Source organism: Atractosteus spatula, chromosome 16, assembly GCF_055471065.1.
Source record: "Atractosteus spatula isolate fAtrSpa1 chromosome 16, fAtrSpa1.hap1, whole genome shotgun sequence".
Classification (NCBI taxonomy): Eukaryota; Metazoa; Chordata; class Actinopteri; order Semionotiformes; family Lepisosteidae; genus Atractosteus; species Atractosteus spatula.
This window is the reverse complement of record NC_142721.1, coordinates 4,423,340-4,447,253: the sequence shown is the minus strand read 5'-3', so window position 1 is coordinate 4,447,253 and position 23,914 is coordinate 4,423,340. Positions and strand designations below refer to the sequence as shown.

The 23,914-nt window shown below is 43.5% G+C and overlaps 1 protein-coding gene across 2 annotated transcripts; it reads left to right on the top strand.

The window, feature by feature from the left end:
• The first annotated feature begins 279 nt into the window (after window positions 1-279).
• On the top strand, window positions 280-21,012 carry cars1 (cysteinyl-tRNA synthetase 1). 2 transcript variants are annotated; one of them, XM_088934897.1, is made up of 23 exons: window positions 280-341; window positions 1,777-1,992; window positions 3,955-4,046; window positions 4,571-4,659; window positions 5,142-5,238; window positions 5,644-5,742; window positions 6,111-6,254; window positions 6,673-6,813; window positions 7,145-7,233; window positions 7,478-7,599; window positions 7,686-7,798; window positions 8,232-8,360; window positions 9,051-9,180; window positions 10,261-10,364; window positions 11,426-11,523; window positions 11,649-11,838; window positions 12,089-12,157; window positions 12,537-12,618; window positions 14,992-15,072; window positions 15,850-15,917; window positions 18,330-18,389; window positions 18,868-18,951; window positions 20,673-21,012. In XM_088934897.1, exons 1-23 carry the CDS (start codon window positions 320-322, stop codon window positions 20,805-20,807), a joined length of 2,454 nt encoding a protein of 817 aa, XP_088791023.1. In that variant the 5' UTR covers window positions 280-319; the 3' UTR covers window positions 20,808-21,012. The 2 variants fall into 2 exon arrangements, with proteins under 2 accessions (XP_088791023.1, XP_088791025.1); XM_088934899.1 differs by lacking the exon at window positions 1,777-1,992 and having other exon boundaries at window positions 298-341.
• The last annotated feature ends 2,902 nt before the right edge of the window (window positions 21,013-23,914 follow it).

The window sequence follows — 23,914 nt, the reverse complement described above, 5'->3', positions numbered from 1 at the left end:
AGGTGTTATCACGACAGAGCTTTGTATTGAATTTAAATTTCTAGTGAAGCAGAAAAACAAGACTATTATATTTAAATTAACACATTATTAAATACACTGCATGCGTTGCTAATAAACACCGAGTGCTCAGCGCTAAGTGTTGGGATACATTCAATAATTTTTTATTTCCATTTCTGAGGTTTAGAACGCAAGTTTGCAGATTGACCTTGCTAAGATGGCGCCAAACCTCAGCACTTTGAAAGACGGAAGTTGAACAGCAGGCTGCTTCCGGACACGTTGTTGCATCAGATTCAGGCTTCAGAGATTTCATAGGATCGAAATGGCAGCAAGTGGGGATCAGGGTGAGTTGTGGTATTATTATATTATTAATTTGGAGGAGGTAGAGGTCAAACGGGTGTGCTGTAGCCCTTTGCAGGAAATACCACAGAGAACCATGTGTAAAGGGTTGATTTTCAAATCGAAAACACTTTACATTCGCTACATCTCTCTTCTGGGTTTCATTTTTCAGTCACTTTAGGCAGTTCTAGATAGGCTAAGCGTCTTTTTGTTAACATACGATTATTTTCCAAACCAAGTGATTTGATTTTTTTTTGCTAAGCCATGCGTGGTTCTGTATTCGCAAGTAGTGCTACTCCACTTCATACCGACTCCCTCTTTAAGTTCAACTGCTTTTCCTGTCCTGGCATCCTTGGTGACATATGCTATCGTATTGACTCAGTGCGTCTTGCGCTACCAGTTGTGTTGCACTGCCATCGCTTGAGCCGAAACGTTAATTAGGATAGAGGCTTCAAAGTTGTCAGAAGCAAAAAAATGTTAAGAAACCTTTAGTTTCAATTTAGGGGCAATTGTGTGTTTTAGCGTTAAATGAGAGAGGATCAAACTGGGAAACGAGAGATTTTCAAATAACAAATCAATGATTTTGCTTATTGTAGTCCAGAATTCAGAATATAATAATAATAATAATAATCATCTTTATTCATTTATCCATCCATTTATTTTCTAATTGCTTCATCCAACTCAGGGTTGAGGGAGTGTCAGAGCGAGCAGTGGGTGCAAGGCAGGGTACACCCTGGACAGGACGCCAGTCCATCACGGGACAGACACACAGATACAGGCACATACACTCACACCGGATTCGGTTTTCTCGGATGCCAACTAAACCTACCTACCAGCATGTCTTTGGACTGTGAGAGGAAACTGAACCACCCAGAGGAAGCCCACAAGATTATGAGGAATCATACAAACTCCACACAGATAGCACCCCAGGAATTGAACCCAGGGCCCCAGTGCTGTGAGGCAGTATTGCTAACCACTGCACCACCATCCCACCAAGTAATAATCATAATGATCATCATCATCTTCCCCACCAGCACAATAAATTAACACTGCATTACCCAATCTGGACCCATATCTCAAAGGACTGCATTCTGTCCTAAATCCTGCAGTTATCACAGTAGATCGTTTAGGACACATGCTTGGGTCTCTGAAGACTATTCGTGTGCCCTTTGCTGCTGGAGTGACCACACCTGGCAATCCAAACAGAAGCAGAAACAAATACTCGTCATCGCCCATTAGTACCCTGAAAGCCATGAGCAGTGTGTTGAAGGAGAAGGAGACCTCCAGCAGTTTTAAAACACAGCAGACTAGCCGCTGTGCTGCGCTGCGCTGCGGCACTATGAAGTAACCTGTTGTAGGTGTCTGCCCCTTTAGAAGCAGGACTGCGGAGCCTCAAGCCTCTCTGGTGTGTGTGTGTGTGTGTGCCCTTGTGTCTTGCAGCGTTTGACTATGGTTTCTTGCTGCACATAAGCGAGGAGTCCTCCAGGGTGGCGGCCCTGAACGAGTACCTCAGCACCCGCAGTTACCTCGGGGGGTTTGTCTTTTCGCGAGCGGACGCCGAAGCCTTCGCGCTTCTCCGCCGGCCGCCGGCCGAGCCGCTCTCCCACGCTCTGAGGTGGTACAGGCACGTGGCGGCGCTCCTGCGGGACAGCTGCAGTGAGTACGGCCAGGGGGCGCCCTCCTCCCTCCTCGCCTCTTCAGAACCCGGCCCCGGGGCTGTGCTTGCAGGTCCCCTCGCTCTGGGAATCCCGATCAAAACCACTCCTAGACCGGTAATCAATCTTGTTCATGCCCTCCGGGACTCGTCCTGAGCAGGGTTCAGCTCAGGCAGTCTCTGTCTTATTTCGTAACTCCCAGTTCCGTAGTAGATGTTACTGGTCATGGCAAAGCTGCAAACATCATAATTCTCGTCCAGGAGTCTCTGTTCTGCTCTGCAGTGTCTCAGTTTCTGGTCTTCCAAATGTGAGCTCCAGTATTTATTACTCGTACTGAAGATTTGAGGTTCATTTTGAATCTGAGAAGCAGAGGATGCAGGATTGTTTTTTTTGGGGGGGACATTCCTCATTTTTTTCTCTTTGTCATATGTGCACACTGCCAAATTGGCATTTTTTGGCAGAAGTGTGTGATCTTCAGTTGTGCTGCCATGTTGAGTTATTTTGTTTCTATTTTCTTTTTTTGGTCCTGCTGTTTTCTTTGCTCAATTCCTAAAGCACTGAAATATTTTAGGGAAACTGGACATGTCATGTGGTTGTCCTAGTTAAAACACAGCCCTGCCTCAGATCTCTTGATCTAGGGAAAACCATGACTACAGTACAATTGCAACACAATTGCATATGACTTTAAATGACCTTATTTAACTCCTGCTGTGTAGCTCTATGGGAGATGACTTAATTCATGCAATATCACATTAAGGTATACTCTTTTAAATACAGGCCTCTAGCTTAATTTTGTTAAGTCTTACAAGCAAGACAGGACTGGACCCATATCACTACGGGGGTAGAAGACCTCTAAGGAAAACCCGGGTCCTGCTGATGCAGAATTTCCAAACCAGTGCCGTAGGATGTTGACAACTATGCTATAAAAGATGCTGTCCTTCAGATGAGATGTTAAACCAAAATCCTTACCTCTTGGCATAGTTTGTAAGTGTAGGGGTGTTCACCATTCATATCTACACAGCTGGCACAGTCGAGCTGATTTCAGGTTCCCTCTGAATGAAGCAGAAGTAAAACCTGACCATAGCAGTGGTTAGGATTCTGTACTCCTGAACACAGACGGGGACACTGCTGTGGTAGCCTTGAGCAAGATTCTTTATCCACATTCTTCCAGCAAACCCAGCTGTAGATGTTGTTACCAAAAGTGCAGTGCAGAAACAACAGGCAGTTGCCGTCTCTCTCCAGTTGCTTTGCGTAAAAGCATCAAGCAAATCAAATAATGAAGCGTTACAGAGGAGAGGAGGGCACGCACCCCGTCTCGATTATTTGGTTCATAGTGAGTTATTGTCATCCAGCTGAGCCTCCCGGTCCGAGTTCAGAATGCACTTCCCTGTAGTTTGACCAGTTCCAGAACAGCATTATCTTTTTTAGTAATGTGGTGACCAGAGTTGTGCTCAGGATTATAAATGGGTTCTAACTAGAGGATGATGCAATTTTAGCAATCCTTGATTTAAATCGCACAGTTTTAATTGTACAGTATATTCCGTTTGCCTTTCTCATTACTTCCCACACTGTCTAGACTCTAGAGGCTCTGTCACTGTAGACCTTTTACGTCTTCTTCAAAAGTGCTATTTGCCAGGTATTGCCCAGTCAAGAATCTATCTAAATTCATGACAAAAACTAAAACCTTGAATTTCCTTTGTTACTTCTTCAGTGTTTACTATTCCTCTCTTTTGGAAGGATACACTGAAGTGCAAACTAACACTTGCTGAGTGGGTTCTGTTCATTCAAAACAGGGTTGATGCTGGGTTCTGAGTTACTGCAGAATGTCAGTGGTCACTGAATGTCCTGTGTCTGTTGTTTACAGTGTTATTTGGATTTGCTGTACTACAAAACAGACTCATAATAAAGAAGAGACTCAGCTGTAACTACTTCAGGAGCTGATGAACCTTCTTGTGTTTTCCAGCAAAGGGGAAAAGAGTTCAGCCCCCATGGACTCCACCCAAAGGAACAGAACCACCAAAGCTGTGCCTGTACAACAGCCTGACGCGCAGGAAGGTGAGAGTCACAGCCTTTCTGCAGGCATGACTGCAGGATGAGGACATCCCACAGCCTCCGCTACATCCACAGAGTAGGCTCAGAGTACAGTGGAACACACAGGGGCTCAGAGTGGAGACCAGGGAGCTGAGGAACTTCTCCAGCTCTGCAGTCTCACCCCCTTGGTCTGTGCTGCTGGGCTGACAGCACGCCAGTCAGAGTCTAGCCTGTGTTTTATGAGCTGAAGAAAAAATCATTACATTTCCTGAAAAGAACAAAGTAGTCCATGCAATATATAAATACCGTACAGACTTTATTGGCTCTGTAGTAAATATTCAGTTTTTATTTGTTCTCTTTAGAATCAGTGTGGAGGTTTTTTTGTTTTCAGGGAACATGCTGTTTTTTTTATTAGTTTTGGAGCACTATCGTTATTGTTAATCTGAACTAATACAGTCTCTTGTGCAGAGCAGCTGTGCGTCTCCAAGCCCAGCCGAGGTCTTTCAGTAGCCCTGTGTCATTGTGTTTCACGCCGTGTTGTTTTTCAGGAGGAGTTTGTTCCCCAGAATGGGAACAGGGTGCTGTGGTATTGCTGTGGACCCACTGTCTATGATGCTTCCCACATGGGCCATGCCAGGTAGTGTCATGGAGGAAGGCTGTGCTCTTTCCTCTGTTATACTGTTTAGACATTACTCTTTAGAACTGTTTGGAATGCACTGCTATGTCGTGAATTGTTACAGATGTTAATAATAGCCACATCTTAAAGCTGCATACTGATCAAGTGTGGCAAAAAAGATGTTGGCTGTTGTCGCCATGTTACCTGTGTGTTTCCAATGTGCTGCACAGTGATGTGATTTAATACATGCTGTATATGCAAAAGAAAATCACAACTGACTGTCAAATGGGCACAGTTTTTTCAGAATGTGGCTGAAATCATAATTGTGTTCAAAGGGATTGTGCCGTGCACTCTGTAGCATGGATCGTTTTGAAGACAGTTCTCCAAATGGACACCTATAGATGTTGCATATAAATCCTGCAGAAAGAAAAAGTAATGTTAAAACTGCATGACAGCCTTGTGCTTTAATGATAGCGCCTCTCTCTTTCTGTCTTTTGTTTTAGATCCTACATCTCTTTTGACATCCTCAGACGAATTTTAATGAACTATTTCAAATACGATGTGTTCTACTGTATGAACATCACAGACATTGATGATAAGGTAGGACAGAGGTCCTCCAAAACATTAAACAAACAGAAGGATAATTTCAATGTGGAATCTGTCAGAGAAAAAAACAGTCGCAGTTTGATCCACTGTGACCCCCACTTAATGTGAAACTGGGGTAGTTGCATGATTCAGGTGTCATTTTAAAATTAAAATTTTAAAGCTGTGCAAATTGGGCTATACTGTAATTCTATGAAGGTTTCTTTATAACTGACTCAATGACTTTGTGGATTTTTAACATATGTTTCATGTACTAAATTAAAGGTAAAAAAGATCTTCTAGGGCCTCACTGCAGCCATGCAGGCTGGAAGTAAGAAGGAGTATAGTGTTGCTGAAGAGGCAGGGAGAAAACTGAGCGGGTGACATTTTTTTTGTGCACTGACCTGATGACTCACTTCGCAGATCATCAAGAGAGCCAGGCAGAACTACCTGCTTGAACAGTACATAGCCAAGAAACCAGCTCCTGCCCAGATACTGGAAGATGTGCTGACAGCAAGGAAGGTGAGTTTGTATTTGTGCCGTCGCATAAGACATGCAGCGCCAGTATAGTCTGCCTAAACCTCATAAACAAAGTTAGTCCATTTAGTCCATATTACCAGTGGTTCTGTTTAAATCCTCCACAAACATAAATTCTGGTATCATGCCCGGTCTCAACATGGTGTTGAAATAGAAATCTTTGGAGTTTTTAAATAGGTGATTTAAAAATCAAGCCCCCAGTTTGGTCCTGTTGGTCCACTGAGCTCCGCCTTGGAGAGGTCTTGTCTGTTCAGTTGAATTCCATGCAGAGGAACTGAGGGTTATGTACTCCTTCCCGGCAAACGCGTGTGGAAATGTTGGGAGCTCCCTGCTCACCTGCGTGTGCCCTGTAGCCCTTCCAGGTGAAGCTGGCGGAGACCACAGACCCCGATAAGAAGCAGATGTTGGAGCGAATGGACAAAGCAGTGAGCGAGGCGCTGGCTCCCCTGCAGGGGGCAGTACAGAGCCGAGCAGCAGTCACTCACAGCCAGGCTGAGGTACGTCTTTAAGGGGAAACGGCCACCTCACTCTAGAAATCATCCATAACAGCACAGATTTTGTAGGCGTAGATCCCCTAACTTGCAAGCGAAAGCCCTTGGAAAGCAAAACTGCTGTGAGGCCCACACTCAGACTCCCAGTGAGTGAGAGCCCTGCAAGGAAGTGGGGCAACAGGAGCCATCCCATAATCCCTTGAGTCCCCCTCCAGTAGCGGAAGCTCTAGAAACGTGAACAATAAGTCATGTCTCTCGTTCTTTAGGGTCAAATCAAGTTAATCCAAATATAGTATAATAATTCCCATCATTATAGTTTATCATTTTGTAAAAAAAGCTGAATGAATTTGTAAAACACTTTCAAGGGTTTTGTGGCTGAATAAAATGAAGAGGATCTGATAGTCTCATGTTTTTTTCCCCGAAGGTTTTATTGGAAGAAGCCAAGGATCTGTTGTCTGATTGGTTGGATTCCCAGTTTGGCAGTCAGGTGACGGATAACTCCATCTTTTCCCTCCTGCCCAAGTACTGGGAAGGGGAGTACCACAAGGACATGGAAGCCCTGAATGTAAGAGCCTTTTCTGTAAAGATTCTAATTGTAAAACTAGTCTAGTCTGTCATTTATAAGAACGCCTTTTAAAAATACACTGCCAGTAAAATGAAATGGAAGGTTATTGATACTTATTTGTATTGTGCTTTCTACCTGTGAATGTAGTCTGCAGCAGTAGGCATCTTGCACTGCAATATTATTATTTCTGCTACTGAATTATTCAGAGTGACTTAAATTTACACCCATTTATGCAGTGTATAATGGAAGGTGGATGTGTGTGCTGTGTGAGTACAAGCCTTAGGGATCCCCACTGTCACCTGTCACTTCAGCAGCCCCTGTCTTCCTCCAGGTCCTGCCCCCCGACGTGCTGACCAGGGTCAGTGAGTACGTGCCCGAGATTGTGGAGTTCGTGAAAAAGATTGTGGACAACGGCTACGGGTGAGCGAGAGGGACGTATTTTCATCCCGTCGGTTGTGATTGCACTTCCAGACACTGCGTGTTTGGAGTAGGAGGGGGGATCACACTCTGAATAGTCTCGGATGTGACTGGTGCAGGGGGTGCGTTTGCATTTTTAAGTTTCGGCTTCGCTACTTTTATGTCTGACAAACTATTCTTTTGTAGTCTGTGTCCTGTAATCGTGGTGAAATTCAGAAAATGTGCTTCTGTACCTCTCCCCCTGCAGGTACGTCTCGAATGGCTCTGTGTATTTCGACACGGTGAAGTTCGACGCCAGCGAAAAGCACTCTTACGCCAAGCTGGTGCCGGAGGCAGTGGGGGACCAGAAGGCTCTGCAGGAGGGAGAGGGTAAGAGAGGAGAGACAGCGCACGGAACAGCATGAAGCCCCCCAGCATAACCCACAGAGCTGAAATCCCCCCTTACCTGTTCGCAGGAGACCTGAGCATCTCCGCGGACAGGCTGAGCGAGAAGAGGTCTCAAAACGACTTCGCTCTGTGGAAGGGGTCCAAACCTGGGGAGCCGTCCTGGGAGTCCCCCTGGGGAAAGGTGAAAGGGGTGTGGGGAGGACCCCAGTGTCTGGGGGCGAACCCCTGGCGGGGTGCCCACACTGTAAAACAAAAAAGATCCACATGCTTTTTTTGATGTCTTTTGACGTTCAGAAATATTGAGACAAGGCTCAGAAATAGTCATTTCCTCCACCTGGGGGGTTTATTCACTTCGTATCTTTGCTGGGTGCATCTTTGTGTGAATGTTCCAGTGTGTGCCAGGAAAATTTAAAATAGCTGCGGCACCATGAGCTTTATACCTCACGACACTGAGGAGACACTGTAAGGTTTCTGGCATCCTGTCCAAAATAATTTTCACTGCAGGGGCTTCTAGGTTTTTCTGTTGTCTTGGAAACCGGTATTTCATTCTTGCAAATATCCCAGGAAATCACATTACCGAACACAGAAGTGACTCTCGTTGGTCTTTCTGAAAGGGACGGCCGGGTTGGCACATCGAGTGCTCCGCCATGGCCGGCTCGATTCTGGGAGAATCCATGGACATCCACGGGGGAGGGTTTGACCTCCGTTTCCCCCATCATGACAATGAGTTGGCACAGTCTGAGGTAAGGCAGCCTTCCCTTGGAGGAGGTGGGCAATCCTGCTCCTGCAATATCTCTGTAGGTTTTCTAGGCCTCTTTAAAGTGGCAGCACCTGAATAGCTCAGGGAAGCTGTTCAGTTAGTCCCATTAAGCCTGTAATGAGCTCATTGAGCTGTGTTAAGAGGCGAGTTGGAAAGAAAACCAGACACTGGCCCTACTGGACCAGGACTGCCCACCTCTAGATCTAGGGATCTTATCCAGGTGTTGTAGTAAGCCAGAAAAGATTATGTGAGGTTATATCCGTTGGATTGAGATTGGGACACCTGAAGTGTTTTTTTGCTATCAGTCTAGTTAATACAAGATCTTTCCTGTTTTTAGTGGGTTTTTTTTTCTGACAGAGGAATAGTTCTTTGATAGTTCCACAGCAGTGTTACTGTACATATAATGGTTGACTTAACATATGGCAAATGAATAAAAAGAGAAGGTGTACATGCATAGAGAACATTGAAACACAGGTGCTGACGTTTTCAAATCTCTGTGCATGTGTAAAATGACATGAAGATTTTCTGTATGTTAAAGACTTACTGACATGTCTCACAAACATTCCCTTCCGTTCCTTTAAAATACGTGGGGAGATGAGATCATGTGATTGGCTGCAGAGGGCTGGAGTACAGTCTGGGGTGAGGTCATCGTCCACGTCCTTTGTTTCCACAGGCCTTCTTCGAGAATGACCACTGGGTTCGCTACTTTTTGCATACCGGCCACCTGACCATTGCAGGCTGCAAGATGTCCAAGTCCCTGAAGAACTTCATCACTATCAAGGATGCTCTGGCCAAGCACACAGGTGACTCCTTAAGAGGTTGTGTGCTCAGTGAGCCTGCTCCCCTGTGCATCTGTCTTCCAGAACTGCCCGGCTGCAGCTGGACCCATGTCAGCTGCTGCTCCTTAACACATTTGTCTTTCAGCACTGATCTCCAGTCTGTGTTTATGTGATGATTAGTTTTCCCTTCATAACATGAACGTGATTTTTATTGTGATGTTAGAGTGTAACTTTTTAGCTTCTCTTTAAAATTAGTGTGTTCATTTATGTTATTGTTAGAAATGTGCCCAGTTTGGAATCAAACGGGTGTTAATCACAGCTCATCGAGTAATCTGTGCAGTCAAATACAGTCATTGTTATCTATCTTTACCATTAGGGAATGTCTTTTGATCGTACTGCTCAAGGGCAGGAAGGGGGTGCAGTGGTTAGCGCCTCTGCCTACTGGGGTTCTGGTTTCAATTCCAGACCTGGGGGGCTACAGTATCTGCGTGGAGTTTGTACAGTCTCCCTGAGTGTGTTGGTTTTCTCTCACAGTCCAAAGAAAATACTGCTGGGAGAACTGGCCGTGGTGTGAGTGTGTGAGTGCCTGTGTGTGCCCTGGGATGGACTGGCGTCCTGTCCAGGGTGTGTTAGTGTGTGTGCCTGTGTGTGCCCTGGGATGGACTGGCGTCCTGTCCAGGGTGTGTGAGTGTGTGTGCCTGTGTGTGCCTGTGTGTGCCCTGGGATGGACTGGCCTCCTGTCCAGGGTGTGTGAGTGTGTGTGCCTGTGTGTGCCCTGGGATGGACTGGCCTCCTGTCCAGGGTGTGTGAGTGTGTGTGCCTGTGTGTGCCCTGGGATGGACTGGCCTCCTGTCCAGGGTGTGTGAGTGTGTGTGCCTGTGTGTGCCCTGGGATGGACTGGCCTCCTGTCCAGGGCGCACTCTGCTTTGTGCCTGTGGCTCGCCCTCGACTCTGTACTGGGTAAAGAGGTCAGAAAAGGGAAGGATGAAGTCTTATTTCCTCGTCTCCGACTAGTTTCCCAGCTATCGTGTACCATAGCCCTTTGCTCCTGTCGTTCCGTGTCCTGTGTCTGTGCTGTACTGATCGAGTCCTTGCGGGTTTCAGCTCGCCAGCTGCGCCTGGCCTTCCTCATGCACTCGTGGAAGGACACGCTGGATTACTCCCCCAACACCATGGAGTCAGCCATCCAGTACGAGAGGTTCATGAATGTGAGCAAACAGATCTTTCTTTCCCTTTGCCTTCAAGATCGCTTTTGCAAGACACCTAATTACCACGGCCTGGTGTGAGATAATGCGTCTTCGCTTTCTCAGGGTCACTGTTCAGCTTCGTTTGGAAATGTACAAATGGCCATCTTGAATCTTCGGTGCCTTTCCTTTCAATAATGCAACTAGCTGAGTACAGGATAATAATAGCTGGTGCTTTGAATGCCATCTTCTGTTCCATGCGCTGTCCGATTATACTTCTGCTGAATTCTTCCTATCTGTAGGAGATTGAACCAAGGGGAAGGAGATCGGATAGTCTCCATAAATCCAGTGCTGATTAAAATTACAACCACACTGTAATCGCAATACTGAACGAACTGTGGTATGATGTGGAAATATTAGAAACTTTCTCAGAATGTCCAAACGTCCCTTACATAGTAACTGACCTTAAACAATAATGATCTTTTTATGAGTAATTTCTATTAAATTGAAAACTCTTCTCAAACAAATATTTTAAAGATGGGAAGTTATATGACTGTAGAAGACACTGTTGTGCCATTCAGTCCACGTGCAGCAGCAGCTCCACAAAGATTCACTTCCTTCTTACTGTTGCTGCACTTCATTACAGCAACCTGTTGCTTGAAGTTCAATATCTCAGAATAGGATAAATAGCTGTTTATGTGACAAAAATACAATTCTTCCTGATTCAAGCGTTTCTAACCCTGCTTCTGGGCAGCCCTACTCCAGAAGGTCTTTTTAGCAAACCATGAAATCACCAATTCACTATACACTTGGAACAATTTCATTGAGATCAATGGCTGGCGATTTGTTAAATTATTTTCAAAAATAGTTTGGAACATAACTGTGGCCCTCACGGACCAAGTTCCCATATTTAATCAGTGAAGCAGATAATGTGCTCAATTACTTTTTTAAAGCTTTCCCACTCATTAGAAACAGGTGATTCAGGATGACCAATAAGTCTTACTGTTTTTGGAGCTGTCTGAGACCATGATTCGCAACCCCTGCTCCTAGTAATCAGGCCGTTTGTATTTCTGTCATTGCTGTAGGAGTTCTTTTTAAACGTCAAGGACATCTTAAGAGCTCCGACGGACCTCACAGGGCAGTTTGAGAAGTGGGAGTCCCCGGAGATCGAGCTCAACCAGAGGTGAGAGGGCTGATGGACAAGAACTGCTCTTGATTCATTAGAAATTAGATACTCAGACTTGGTCTTTAAAAAAACGTTCAGGAACTTTTTGCTGACATGTCACGGCCTCTGCGTTCTGTGTGCAGCTTCTGTGACAGGAAGGCCGCGGTACATGTGGCGCTGTGTGACAACATCGACACCCGCACTGCCCTGGAGGAGATGAGGGCCATGGTCAGCCAGAGTAACACCTACATCGCCTCTAGGAAGAGTGCCAAGCTGGCACCCAACAGGGTGCTACTGCAGAGCATTGCCACCTACCTCACAGACATGCTCAAGGTGAGAGAAACCTCTGCTGTCCTCTGTGCCTCCTTTACAGGAAACAGTGCAGGTCCAGCAATGCAGTGTTCTGGATATAGGCCTGTAGTATCGCCCGTCATACTTACTATAGCTCGGGTGGAAATCACTGTGTCCAGAACTGCTGCAGAACTACTGTAACAGCCTAGTCTGAGCCAGTTACTCAGTCAAACCAGGCAAAGCCACAGAAGTTTGAGAAGGTACCTGCTGACGTCAATCTCTGTTCCTCCAGACCTTTGGAGCAATAGAAGGCACAGAACCCATAGGATTCCCGGTCGGAGGACATGGACAAAATGTGGATGTGAGTGAGACACGAACATGCCTCCATTTCTCAGCATTCCATTAGAGACAGGTTTTAGACAGCACATGTTTTGGAAAAATAAAGAAGGATTGATTTTGGACAGAAACCTGGATTCCAAAAATGTCTGTGAAGTCCAGGAGTTTTCTTAAAAGAAGGGTGAGACTAGTTTTGTAAACGGTAAATGGAACCAGTTTCTTATTGTCGTTTGTGTTTGTTAATATACATTTCGCTATTTATTAATATAGTCTTGAGAAAACTAGATTTTCCTTGAATTAAGTGGTCACCTAAATGTGGGGAAACAGGAGAAGTGAACCAAAGAAAAAACCCTTACAGCGCTACAGGATGGTACATGTCATTTGTGTATTCTTCTTACTTGCAGCTGGAGAGCACTGTCCTGCCGTACTTGAAAGTCTTGTCTGATTTCAGGGAAGGAGTTCGAAAGATTGCCCGAGAAAAGAAAGGTCTGTGGAAATGTTCTCCTCCCACGTGATTTTGTATGATTTGTAAGTGGAATAAATTGACAGGGGCAGCATGGCGGCACAGTGGGGCTGCAGGTTTAATTCGGGACCTGGGGTGCTATCTGAGCGGAGTTTGTACGTTCTTCCTGTGTTCACATGGGTTTCCTCCCACAGTCCAAAGACGTGCTGGTAGGTTAAATGGTTTCTGTGGAAATGAGCCGTGTCTGTGTTTGTGTGGACTGGGCTGCGATACCCTGCCTCGCACCTGTTGCTTGCCAGGATAGGTTTCAGCTCCCTCTGTGACACTGAATTGGAAGAAGCCATTAGAAAATGTATGGATGGATTGGTGGATGGAATAATTAGATTGCTCCTCACCCAGAGAACCGTAGTCTCTTCCATTGTTTCTGTTTTAGATAATGTTCCTATCCCATTTGGTAGTTAGTAATTAATTGATCCAAGGATCTCCTCCAGCCAGGATTGTTATAACAACATTGCTTCCTCACATTATCGAGAAGATGTAAGTGATGTATCAATATAAACACCTTTGTCTTTTTCATAAGTAGTCTGGCTCAGCATTTCCCCTTTAGTATTTATTGTCTGCGATGCCTGCATGCCACACCTTGCACTGGTCTACATTCAACTCCATGAATCCAGCCAGAATCCAGAAGTGAAAAGGTGTAAATCAGTTATTATTATGAATCGGCAAACCTGGTTTTCATTTCTAGCAAAATGATTGCAGAAATGTTATTGTGAGTCCGTGGGGGTTCAAACACAATGGAATAAAACCTGAAATAAAATAGACCGGGATGTTGCTTTGCATTCTTTGACCAGAAGGTGGCAGCATAGCATACTGATACAGAAAAAACTTTTCTGCCAGGAAAAACTTCAAAATTTCAAACTAAACTGAGGATAAAGACATGCTTAGGAAAGAGGAAACTAAAAGGGAATTAATTTAGGACAGAAACTAAGAAGCACATCTTTACACAAAGATTGTACGGCTCTAAAATAAAGTTCTCAGCTATGGTGTTGAAGCTGATTCCCTGGAATCTCTTGGGAAATGACTGGGAGAGATCCTTCAGTTTCTGAGATGCTAGCAAAAGCCGCAGTAAAGATGGCCCACATTCCCCCCCCCCTCCTTATAACCTTTCTAAATGGTTACCTTCTACACAATATACCCAGAGCACTATTGGTGATTAGCCTGCTAAATGTCAATTTTTAAAGATCTTCAGGCTGTAACTTGACAACACAGGCGGATTGTAAACTTGCAAAGCAGCATTTTAATCACTGTGCTAATCCCTTGAGCTGGATACAGTCTGCCTTGCTGTTTCTGGGTATCCACTGTGTTTTTGTGTTGCCTCAATTGTACAATATTCTAAGGCAATACTGACTTGGCCTTGGCCTCAACGTCACATTTTAGGTCTTAGGACCTCAAAGACCATCTTAATACCCCTGGGGAAGGACTAATTAAGATCTTAGTAAATGCAGCAACATCTTGATCTTCAATTAAAAATAATGTAATTTTTTCTTTTGGTTTCCAGAAATAATGTAGGGTTTCCTGGTGATTTTATTGGTCTTTTATTTTTGTAAAATGTGTATATATATATGTAAAATGATTCTGAGAGTTTTGTAAGTTTTGGACATTTAGGAAATTAAATATGTCTTGTTTCTAGTGATGTGACAGTTGCCTGACATCCCGGTTCAGGTCTCCTGCACACTGGTAGTGTGAAGTGTAGAGGCCTGGATGAGAGATTATAGACTTACACAAATATACGCTACTGGTTCATGTTATTATTATTAAATACTGCTACAGAATTTAATGTTACGAATGTATTTCAAAATACTAATTAAGATCTTCTCTTGTTGGTTCTGAAGTATTTGTGGACTCATTCCTTCAACGTCACACTGAGATAGAAGTCATTATGTAAGAACATCTCAACACTGTTTAGCTTTAATTGAAAAGCAGTTGAATGAAAGCAGTTCTGTTAAAAAGGCTTCTTACAGCATAAAAGAGAATGAGAGAGAGACAGCAGTTTTGATGCTTAGGTGTCTAGTCAGTCTTAAACAGTAGCATTTAAATGACCCTACTCCTCCTGGAGAATATGTTTCTGTTTTTGAAGCAAACAGAATCTGTTGTCTTCACAAGCAAAAAAAAATAGCTATTGGACCTTTAACAAAAGACCAGTGGTTATATCCTGATGAGCTTTTGATTTAGTTTGACTGTGACAGAGTTGGTGAATTATATCTTACTGGTTTACCTGGGTTAAAAAATGGGATTGTTTTAAGAGCTGTGTGGCACAGAAACTGCAGGAGGTTCCAGTCAGTGTGTAGACCCCCACGTGCTCACACAATGATGTTTTTCCTAACTCTCCCTGACAGTGACAGAGATCCTACAGCTGTGTGATGCGGTGAGAGACGACATTCTTCCTGAGCTGGGTGTGCGACTCGAGGATCACGAGGGTAAAGTCAGCAGCATCTCGCAGCTCGCTCTGAATCCTGATATCTTGCACTGACCAGGGTGTCTTCAGACAAGTTCAGCAAGGCCAGCGCTGGGCTGCAGCAAGGAGTCTGCATGTCAGATGACTGGCGTGGACTGTGAAAGCTAAAGGCAGGACTATCCAGTCCTGGTCTCGCAAGGGCAGTGTGTCTGTTAAACCAGCTGGTTACTGGCTTAACCGGACCACTTTTAACAGCTTCTCCCAGATCTTCGGGGGCTGCTGCTTTAAAGAGACCATAAGCCATCTGCTGTTTCTCATTGATTAATCCAGGTGGAGTTTCTCTAAATGAACATATTTACACAGGGAGTGACAGAAAAGAGCATTCCTCCAAGGCAGAGCCTTGTCTCAGTGTCTTTCAGTAAATCTTCTTTTCTTTTTGACAATGTTAGGTGTTCCTCAGCTAACAGACAGCTGCTGCGAGCGAAACAAAAAGTTTAAAATGAAAGCGGATTAATTTTTCCTGAAGGACAGCACGCTCCAGCCATTTTCTAGCCTGCGTCTCCCCTGAAGACTTAGTGTGCGAGTGCTAATATTTCACGACTGCCATGGATGGGCTTCCGATGTGTTTAGAGTGTAAAAGTGGAGCTTAAGCACCGTATGCTTACAGAACACGGTTTCAAAGACATGCTCAACGGTGCAAAGCTTTGTTTAGTGCTGACCCCCGGACAGAGGCGGCACAGCCCGTCAGCCCATGTCCTCCCAGCCGACGGGGAGTAAGTGCTTCTGTGGTGTTTTGCAGGCCTTCCCACAGTAGTAAAGCTGGTGGATCGGGAGACTCTGCTGAAGGAGAGGGAAGAAAAGAAAAAGGTAAACTGACGTTTCTGAACATTGCAGCCAAAATACCGACTTGTTCCTTGAGAAAGCCTCCTGCTGTAGTGCTGTTTGGAAAAGTGCAAGGATTCAAGGAAAGAGAAGGGAAAGCAACAAATCATGAACATGATGTAGGCATGGGAAGAACAATTAGCAGCCTTTTCAGTGCTATAAAGGCACTTAAATGTCTGACGAAGCTTTTCTGTTTTGGGTTAAAATTCCAAACCAGACTAAAGCCACTCTGAGTGCTGTTACTGGTTACGTAACTTAGTAGCACTAGAATATGCTACCTTGTACTGTAAATAACGCACCTTCACAATGAAGCATATAATGCACTAAAAGGTCACTGAGCAGCAACACAATACTGTACATTTTTATGAATAGACAGTGTCTGTTTCATTTGTGACTTTAGGTGTGTAGATCATCTTTTAGGAATTTCCCAGTACCCATTAAACACTATGTGTACACTGCTCTGTATTTTCTCTCAAGCATTTAAAAGATTCACTTTCCAATGGGAGGAGACTGAAAGTATACAATTCCTTCTGAATCTAATGAAAACCGCTGAGCTCTTGTCTAAGGGCAGGTCTTGCATTTTTCTGCAAAATCCAAAAGGCTCAGCCATGCATCAGAAGTGACCTCACAGCTGCACATGTCTGTGCACTCCCCACATGCATAGAGAGGTTAATTCGTTAAAATGTTGGTCCTTGGAGAAAACTGAAAACAGAAATTCTGAGGGTTCAGTGCGGTTATACATTTTGTAGTGGATGTGATTAGGCCTATTCAGAATTGTTTTTATCAAGACTATAGAATACAGTATTGGATATATACTTTTAAATCATGAATTCAGATGATGCTAAAAATCATAAAATAGAATTATTTTGCTTCACTGCAGGTAAATGTGGTCTTCAAATAAAATTACCTTTTCTTGAAGCGAGAATTAACATTATCATGAATGGGCAGAGCAGTAGCTTGGCGGTTAGTTCTGCTGCCACACAATCTGGTGCATCTGCTGTGTGCAGTTTGCATGCTCTTTACTCTGGGTTAATTATTTTAATTGATGCCCTGTATTCACGTGTTAGGGCCCCCGACTAGCTCTGTTGGGTGAGCATGAGACTCATAATCTCAGGGTAGTGGGTTTGTGTCCACATCAGGCGCCAGGTCCTCCATGTTGAAGGTTGGGCACAAGGCTAACAAACCTGTCCTGTAAAAAACTAATGTTGCAGTAACAGCAACAGGATGTACTGTAGCTGCCCCTGCATGCTGGAAGGCATAATGGGCAAAATATCCATTCATGTGTTAGTGCCCCTTGGTGGGCTTGTGTCCTTTCCATGGTGAATCCTGCCTTGTGCTCATTGTCTGCCAGGGTATTGAAAATGGATGGATGGATTATCCTGAAGGCTAGGAATGAAGAAGCCTGTTTTTTTGGGGGGGGGGAAAAAACTAAACCAGATTGGCACAGAAAGCACAAAAATTAGTAATTTGGAAAGACACGATTATTCATCTCCTTTTCAGAGCTCTGCTTGTCTATTTTATTTTCAAAATATTCAGCACTGACAAGTGCCAGCATGTGTGAAACAGTGCTTCCTGTGGGACTGGTATCCTGCACACACACATTTCGGTGTGTCTGTGCTGTCTGTGCGCTAGAGGTGGGGGAGGGGCTTGTTAAAAATGCAGGCTTGTTCCTGCTCAGTGCCATCTGCAAAGCGGTGAGCCAGTGCTGCCGTCTGCTGATTTCTGCCGGTGCAGCACCCTGGGGCTGGCAGGCAGGATTCTGACGGGTGGGGATGGGCTGCGGTGTGCGTGACACAGGGCACAACACCTGCGCTCCAAACTGCACTGCAGTTCCGAATTAGTCAGGCGTAAAACGCTGTATTGCACAAATGCAGGTGGTACCAGTCTTCTTCAGGTCTTGAAGACATCTTTCTTCAAAGCTAATGTTGGCTTTAAAAAGTCTTAAACATTCCTGTTAAAATAATACAAAAGGTGGAGACTGTAGAACAAGAAAATGCACATTGTGGAACAAAAAGTCCAGGGTCCTCATTCTGACTGACCAGTGAGAGACAGAACATTTGTAAGAATCTTCCTCTTTACTTCTTTCTCCTGCGGAGGAGGATGTTTGCTTTACACTTTACACTATTACCTAATAAACAGTTAGCTTCAGTACAGGATCTGATGCTTTCCTTTCAAATGCTCTAGACCAATGCAAGGCATTTAATAACCTTGTTAATAGAGAATATGATTATGGTGATTTGCGTCAAGTGTGCTAAACAGTACAAAATTCTGTTACCCAGTTGCACTGTGGCTGTTAACTTTGAAGAAACTTTTTGCTTAGTGGGGCCAGAGAAAATATAATGTCACCGGTCCTGGGGTCACCCAGCCCATCAGTAATTTCCTCATTGTCTCTGGCAGGTGGAGGAAGAGAAGAGAAGGAAGAAAGAAGAGGCAGCCCGCAAGAGACAGGAACAGGAAGTGAGTGGCCAGCAGGCACAGTGCCACACACGTCGTAGGCCCTCTCCTGTCTTCAGCACAGCGAGCTGATCCGTCTGCTGCTGGACTGGGCTGCGTCCAGCTTCGGCAGCTGAAGAGAGATCTGCCATTTCCACGAGAGCCTCTGTTCCTTTGGAGTGCTCCGGGTCTCCCATGACCGCTCTCTGTTCTTTCCCCAAAGTGATTCCTGCATCTGGGGAAGCCAGCTTTCCCCTCTCCATGTCGATTCTCCCTCTGCCACTGTCCAGCCTCTGTCCAGCTTGGACGCTTGTGTGTCTTTTTTCACTGGCTGTGCAAGGTTATATGAAAAACACTGCATGTAGCACAAAAAACGACAATTAGCTGGCTATTTTCTATCAGATTTAATGCAGTGTGTTGCTGGGCACAAGCAACTCGAGACAGTAAATTGTTTCTGCCCTGTATTTGTATTGGGATACCACGGTTATGCGTTTTCTTACAGATGGCCAAGCTGGCCAAGATGAAGATCCCACCCAGTGAGATGTTCAGATTAGAAGCAGACAAGTTCTCCAGGTTTGATGAGACGGTAAGAATACAGTCAGAGTCTCCTCTCGCTGGCAGGATTTTCACCTCGGGACTTTGGGGGTTTATCTGTTTGTCGCTTAGAGTACTTTACAAATCATAGAATGGCTTTCAACACAGCAGCAGAATTCAGATATAAGTGAGAACAGGAAGAGGGAATCAGTCAGGTTTCTGTGACGCAGAGTAAGCCATTCTATGAAGTTGAACCCCCTTGCCACATTGTAATGAATAATCTATATTTATATAGTGCTTTATAGGAATGCAAAACATTAGAAACCTGTGATTACAAACTTTAATATTGTTTACAGTTAATAAGTTACTTTTGACTGTCCTGCTCATCTGCTATGAGCTGAGACGTTTCGGCATGGCCTTGGAGCAACAGAGCAGGACACACTCTCCCAAGGTTCAGAGCCCAGTTTGGGGAACTGGTGGAAGACCAGAGTTAGAAGACCACAAATGAGGTGTATGTGTATAAAGAGACAACAGGTCACAGATGAAGTCAGATGCCAGACACTGCAAGCCCTTTTAAAGGGCAGCGCCAGGATTTTGGATTTTATTCTGAAATCCTAATGGGAGCCAGTGAAAGGTGTTTACGAGCACCTGAGTTATGAACATATGTCAACTTGTTTAGAACATGTCGAGATACCGCAGCAATAATCAAACCTGAAAAAACACGCACTTTTATTTGCTTCTCTGTATCGTAATGAGGAGAGACGTGGACTGATGCAATACCTTCACAACATTGCAATCTTCAGATGAATGCTCAAATTAAAGATAACATGGAGACTTCTCACCTGAGTGTTTGGACTGATTCCAGCACCATCAGTAGTAAAGCTAAAGGTGACAGTTGTGGAGCTGATATAAAGAGCATGAGATCAGATTTGTTGAGTTTAGATGTACCAAGTCGAAAGTCATCTGATGTGATGCTGGTGACTGCTGTGTCTAGTGTGTGAATAGCCTGTTGGTTCTGAAAAATGCCACTTTCATATACATTTTTTTTTTCATTTAAGAGAGTGCAGCCAAAACCTTTTGGCAGAGTTTTGCAGTTACCTTCACATGCCCAATGCAAAACTGTACACACCCAAAATATAAGTGTGTATAATAAAATGAGGGAAATAAAACTGCTGCACAGTGCCTTTTCGTGCACAAGGAGATTTTGTCAATAACATCATATTGGTAAAATGCCAGTATATTCAAGATCTTTTGAATACCTTGTGTGACATGTATGGTGAGATACAAACATTAAGAACAGCTGTGGTGTGTTTTTACCTATACCATGTGCACTTCGTGTTAGGTGTGTTCCTTAAATGTAATTATTTCAAAGGAGTATTCAACATGCACGAGCACATACAGTAAGTGGAGAATTGAATGCGTATCACAGTATTATTATCACAGTATTAAAGATCCTGGCACCCTTAAGTATAAGTACTGAAATATTGCATGTACAGTTTTAGTTTGAGTTCACATATCTACAAGCAAAGTATTATCAAAAGTTTTCCCCTTTCTCCAAACACGAGAGTTGATAGAAGCTACAATGATCTTTGATTTGATTTCTTGCTGCTGACAACAAAAATATACTGAGATGTACTTGTGTTGCTTCCCGTACACACTTTTTCATTAAAAATACCTCTTGGTAGGAAATGATGGATCTCATGTTATTTGTAGACTGTAATTTAATAAGATTTATCAATTTGACCTTTAACGCTCATTTTATAAATTCAACAGGGTTTTCCCACACATGATTCAGAGGGCAAGGAGATCAGCAAGGGACAAACCAAGAAGCTGAGGAAGCTGTATGAAGCTCAGGAGAAGCTCCACAAGGAGTATCTGGAGATGGTTCAGAATGGGAGCAACAGCTGAGAGATGGATGGCTGACCACCAGGCTGTAACCGAGCACTGATCACTCTGTCCAGATCACTCTACGCAGACCCGACGGGCAACATGATGCCCCATTAACCTGGCCAGGGGGTTTATCATGGGATTTATCAGGAGCATTCCTCACCTTTTCTTTCTTCTGTAAAGTTTGTGATCAAAGAACTGTGAAGTAAATATGCAAAAGACAAGTGTTGGTGTCTATCCTTGCAAACACGTTTGACGGAATGTAAAATGTGTTGAAACCTGATGTGTTTCAGTATTGATAGTGCTGCCAAATATTTGTTAGTTACTTGAACATCATGCTTTGTCATGCTTACCCGTCCACTCGGCGAATTGTGAACAAGAGCAGTACGAGGAACAAGTGAAGGATATGTGCTTTTTACTAATCTGAGACCTTTTAAATGCAGGTAGAGAAGCAGCTTTTTAAGGTTAAGCAGACACAATCTTTGCCTATTTAAGAATCAATCAATGGATTGGTTTCACAATTTTAAGCATTGATTGTTGTGGGGGACAGTATGTGAAAGATCATTTTTTAAGACGTTGGGTAAACATAGTTACCTTTTTTACTTGTCTGTGAGAAATTAACTCTAAACAATATTTTCTTATCTAGAAGACTTCTGTAAAATATTTTAGGTAGTTTTCACTAAAGCTTTGTAGGTGTTGCTTTGCTGGGAAAATCAAGAATGGGGTGAACGTAGACCAGCTGGTTTCAAAAAGAAATGTCATTCTCAGCTTCAAAGGTGGTCCGCATCTCTGAACACAAAGTACTTGCACACAGTGTCGCAAGAGCATTGCATGAATCTTTGGGCTGTCTCTGTACACACTGACCTTGTGCACAGTTTTACTGCAGAGATTGTTGTCCAATCAATCATGTCATTGCATTTAAGTTGCATTTTTTCATTCCATCCAAAAACGTCTCTGACAAGATGGAGGAAACCCTTTACCACACATTTCCAACAGTATGCTGTAATTATTTATACTTGTGTTTCAGTATCCATATGAGGTTCCTAAGCCTCACAGGAATGCACAGCTTTGCAGTTGAAAGAAAACCTGGCAGCTCTCTGCGCTTCTGTGATTGAAATTCTACTATGCCCTTTCTTGTCCTGTGAACACATCTAGTTTTAGTTATCTAACTTTACTACTTCCAGCATTGCCACTTGGGTGATAGACTGTATAATTATTAAGAATAGAGCTATACTAAAACCAGAGTTAGACAATTCTGGGAGAATTGAAGACTAAATCAACCCTTGTTAATGATCACATGTGAACGTTCCATCTGTTCTCTAACCGTTCTATCCCACTGAGGGCTGCAGAGGAGTGGGAGGCTATCCAGGTCAGCAGTGGACGCAAGGTAGGATACACCTTGGATGGGACGTCAGTCCATCAGAGGGCACACACGGACACAGTCACGCACGCTTAAGCCGGTGAAGCCTACTGGTATGTCTTTGGACAGTGGGAGGACACCCAAACCCCACACAGATACTGGAGCACTCCAGGTCTGAAATTGAACCCAGGGGCCCGTTGCTGGCCCATCGGGCCGGCCCCTCTGAGTAATCAATGATTCCACATTTCTTGCATAGTGTGCTGAAAAATTGTAAAAGTTAACCAAGGTTAACTGTACTTCCTCCAAGTTAAGAGACGTATGAAGGTAATTGCATGAAATTAATACTCCTCTAGGTCACAGAAATGAAAAGAAACTTGCCTGTATATTTTATATGTATCTTTTTTGTTTCATTGTAAATGGAGTGAATGGGGATATTTTCGTATCTATAGTAAAATCGTACACATAGAGGAATTTACAGTGAGGTATTCACTGGTATATGTACACAAAAGATGTTTGAGAAACCTTTGTAAACTTCCTGTTTTCATGGGTGGGCTTGTGCATGGAAAGATGGGAAAACAATAAAATATGCAAAATTCTTAAATAGGATAGATCTGTGAAAACAGCTGTACTCCTAAAATATGGTGGCTTTTATATAATTTTTTAGATATTTTTCTTGCCACAGAATAAATACTATTTTCCACAATTATACCCCATAATTACATTTTTTAGACTTTTTATTTAGATTTAGTTAAAAATGTTTTTTTTATAGTCAATAATAACCTTTTCTAATATTCTGCATATTATCATAAGCCATGCCATCAAAGGGTAAGACTGTTGCCTGCAGCAGCAGAAGGGTTGAAAACAAACAGGCCATTCGTTTTTTGCTAATGTCTGGGAGGGTGTGCAGAGCTCTTTATCAGTTCGTGTTTCAGTGCCACATCCCAGTGTCAGTGCTCTGGGCTATTCTTGTTTGTTCTTTTGTGCGGTCATGGTGATACGAGAAACTGACTCTGCACTTGGGCTTGAGGTGCGACTTTTCATACAATGGCTTCACAAATCCTTCTGTGAGACTGACTGGATATCAAGTCACAGGGATTGTGCATTTATTCATTTTTAATTGCCAACTAGAAGTTACTGTCCATTATTCTTGAAGCACAATGGATCAGCATCTTTTAAAAGAACCCTTGTATCCAGCTTTTTTCTCTTTATTTTTTAATCCTCTTAAGTTATATATGCAATATTTAAAATGCATCATAAGCACATTGTATAAAATGCATTCTAGTTTTTTTTTAAGAGAATGTTGTTAAAGAGTAAAGGAGAAAAAAGTTAAACTTTTAAAAGACTGGATTGTTTTCCTTTTCCACCATGTAATTTACTATATTAAGCCTTTGCTACATTTTTTCCTGCAGGAATTAAGTAACCTAAAACTGTCACTTTACCAATTCCCTGTTTAAGCAGTGTTTAGTGTTAATTTGTAGTTAGGGCTCTGGGTTAACACTGTAAGTTTGTGGGTTCAAGTCCCTTCTACAGAAGTTGTGGGTATATTTTTGAGCAAGGTACTGTACTTTGTTTTTATTACAGTTAGCTATCCAACTGAAATCTAGCATTACCAGCTGTAACCTTGTCACTATGGAAACCACGAAAAGGCCTGATCTGATCTATAGAGATGAGTTTGGATTAAAAAAAACAAGTTTTAGCGTAGCACTATATCACGATTTGTCTTTCTTTTATTTAACTCCTAGAGCTCAAAAACTCAAGACAATTCAAC

Excerpts from the sequence above, each read along its gene's own strand:
- cars1 (XM_088934897.1), top strand. The coding sequence starts at position 320 with ATGGCAGCAAGTGGGGATCAGG. Across the intron at positions 1,993-3,954 it reads GCTCCTGCGGGACAGCTGCA|CAAAGGGGAAAAGAGTTCAG; the intron begins GTGAGTACGGCC and ends TGTGTTTTCCAG. Across the intron at positions 18,952-20,672 it reads TCTCCAGGTTTGATGAGACG|GGTTTTCCCACACATGATTC; the intron begins GTAAGAATACAG and ends TAAATTCAACAG.